Source organism: Lagopus leucura, unplaced genomic scaffold (genome assembly GCF_019238085.1).
Source record: "Lagopus leucura isolate 7727_CA_CO unplaced genomic scaffold, USGS_WTPT01 34232-0_obj-0_obj, whole genome shotgun sequence".
NCBI lineage: Eukaryota > Metazoa > Chordata > Aves > Galliformes > Phasianidae > Lagopus > Lagopus leucura.
In genome coordinates, this window is record NW_024964375.1 from 1 (window position 1) to 1,678 (window position 1,678).

At 65.7% G+C, this 1,678-nt stretch overlaps 1 protein-coding gene across 1 annotated transcript; it reads right to left on the reverse strand.

Moving 5' to 3' along the window:
• Positions 1–295: 295 nt before the first annotated feature.
• Positions 296–1,638, reverse strand: ECH1 (enoyl-CoA hydratase 1). The gene is made up of 6 exons (XM_042892059.1): positions 1,526–1,638; positions 1,389–1,453; positions 930–1,039; positions 784–855; positions 533–683; positions 296–443 (listed from the first exon to the last, which is right to left on the reverse strand). Exons 1-6 carry the CDS (start codon positions 1,602–1,604, stop codon positions 339–341), a joined length of 582 nt encoding a protein of 193 aa, XP_042747993.1. The 5' UTR covers positions 1,605–1,638; the 3' UTR covers positions 296–338.
• Between the last annotated feature and the right edge of the window lie 40 nt (positions 1,639–1,678).

The following is a 1,678-nucleotide window of genomic DNA, read 5'->3' on the forward strand; positions in this document are numbered from 1 at the left end:
CCCCCCCCCCCGCCTTGGCCTTTGCCTCAGGCCCCATCTATCCCCCTCAGTGCCCTACGTCACCCCCTCTTCTCCATATTACCTCTCTCTTTCCACCCCTATGGGTTCAGCGGTGCCCCCCAAAAAGGTAGGGGTGCCCCCACTTGGAGGCCCGGATCCCATTTCAGGGACCGGCAGCGCTTTGAGCCCCACATGGAGACAGGAATCTCCGTGGTGCCCAAACCTGTGGTCCCATCCCACAGCAACCCCAGGGATGAGGTGGGACGCAGGACCCCGGGCACAGCCACGTTTATTTGGGGGGGGGGGGGGCGGGGGGGGGGGGGGGGGTTGTTCTGACCCTACAGTTTGGAATAGGTAACGGCCTCGGGGCCCTTCTTCTCCATGACAGCCTGCACTGACTTCAGGACGTCGTCCGTCTGCAGCATGCTCATGTTCCAGACGGCCTGGGGAGGGGGGACGGGTTGGGGGTCCCTCGTGGGATGGGGACGATGAGGGACGTGGGGAGGGGGCTGTGGGTTGGGGGGATGCTCACCATGAAGCGCAGGCTGTCAGGCACCGGGTGATCCCTCGAGTACAACAAGTTCACCTTGGTGCCCTGCACGGCCACGGGGCTGCGGGCTGCGATGGAGGCGGCCAAATCCAGGGCTCCCTGCAGCAGCGCAGCCTTATCTGGGAAAACACGGCTGCGGGGGGCCAGGAGGAAAAGGGGCGGTGGAGATGGGGGCGCTTTGGGGACACGGGGGGGGAGGTGGGGGGTGGGTGTCACCTTTGGGGGCCGCTCACCTCACCAAGCCGCAGCTCTGCGCCTCGGGGGCCATCATCTTGCGAGCGGTGAAGGCCAACTCGTTGACGAGGCTGCGGGGGTCCCGGGAGGTGAGGTGGGGTCTCCCCGCGTGCGTCCCACCATCGTCCCCACCCTTGTCACCCACCTTTGGCTGCCCACGATCTTGGGGAGACGCTGCAGTGTGCCCACGTCGGCCGCCAGCCCGATGTCCACCTCCTGCGGCACAGGGGACAGCGTGGGGACATGGGGGGACGTCTGGGGACATGGGGGGGACATTTGGGGACACGGGAAGTGTGGCGTGGGAACATGAGGACATGAAGGAAGACACACTGAAGTGGCCGTGGGACAACCAGCGATGCGTTCAGGTTGGAGAAGGCCTCCAAGGCGCCAACTGCCTCAACCCACCGACCCCCGAGCGTCACCCTGTTGACTTCTGAGAGGCCCTGGGGGACATCCCTGAAAATGAGGGGACATCCGAGGGGACACGGAGACCCCAGAGGAACCAGGGGAGATCTGAGAACGTCACAGGGCCCCCAGGGATGGCCTAAAGGAAGCAGGGATGGCTGATGGCCCCCAGGGCCACCCGAGGTCCCCCCCCGCTTACCTTCACCTGGAACCACGCGTCCTGGCTGCAGTAGCGGATGTCACAGGCACACACCAGGTCCACACCTGCAGAGGGGGCCCCACGTCTGTGAGAGGGGCCCATCGTGGGCCCCCCAACCCCCCCCAAGCCCCGCTCACCTCCTCCGATGCAGGCGCCGTGCACAGCCGCAATCACAGGTTTGGGACACTGCGGGGCAGCGGGGAACAAAGACCCCATTCCTAAGCCATCCCATTTTCCCTTCTGTCCACCCCACCCCGCTTTCCCAAACCATTCTCCCCTCTCCCCCCCCC

Coding starts and splice junctions, on each gene's coding strand:
- ECH1 (XM_042892059.1), bottom strand. CDS start 1,604: ATGGGGTCTTTGTTCCCCGCTGCCCCGCAGTGTCCCAAACCTGTGATT. Junction 1,454..1,525: donor CGGCGCCTGCATCGGAGGAG/GTGAGCGGGGCT, acceptor CCCCCTCTGCAG/GTGTGGACCTGGTGTGTGCC. Junction 856..929: donor AAGATCGTGGGCAGCCAAAG/GTGGGTGACAAG, acceptor GGACCCCCGCAG/CCTCGTCAACGAGTTGGCCT.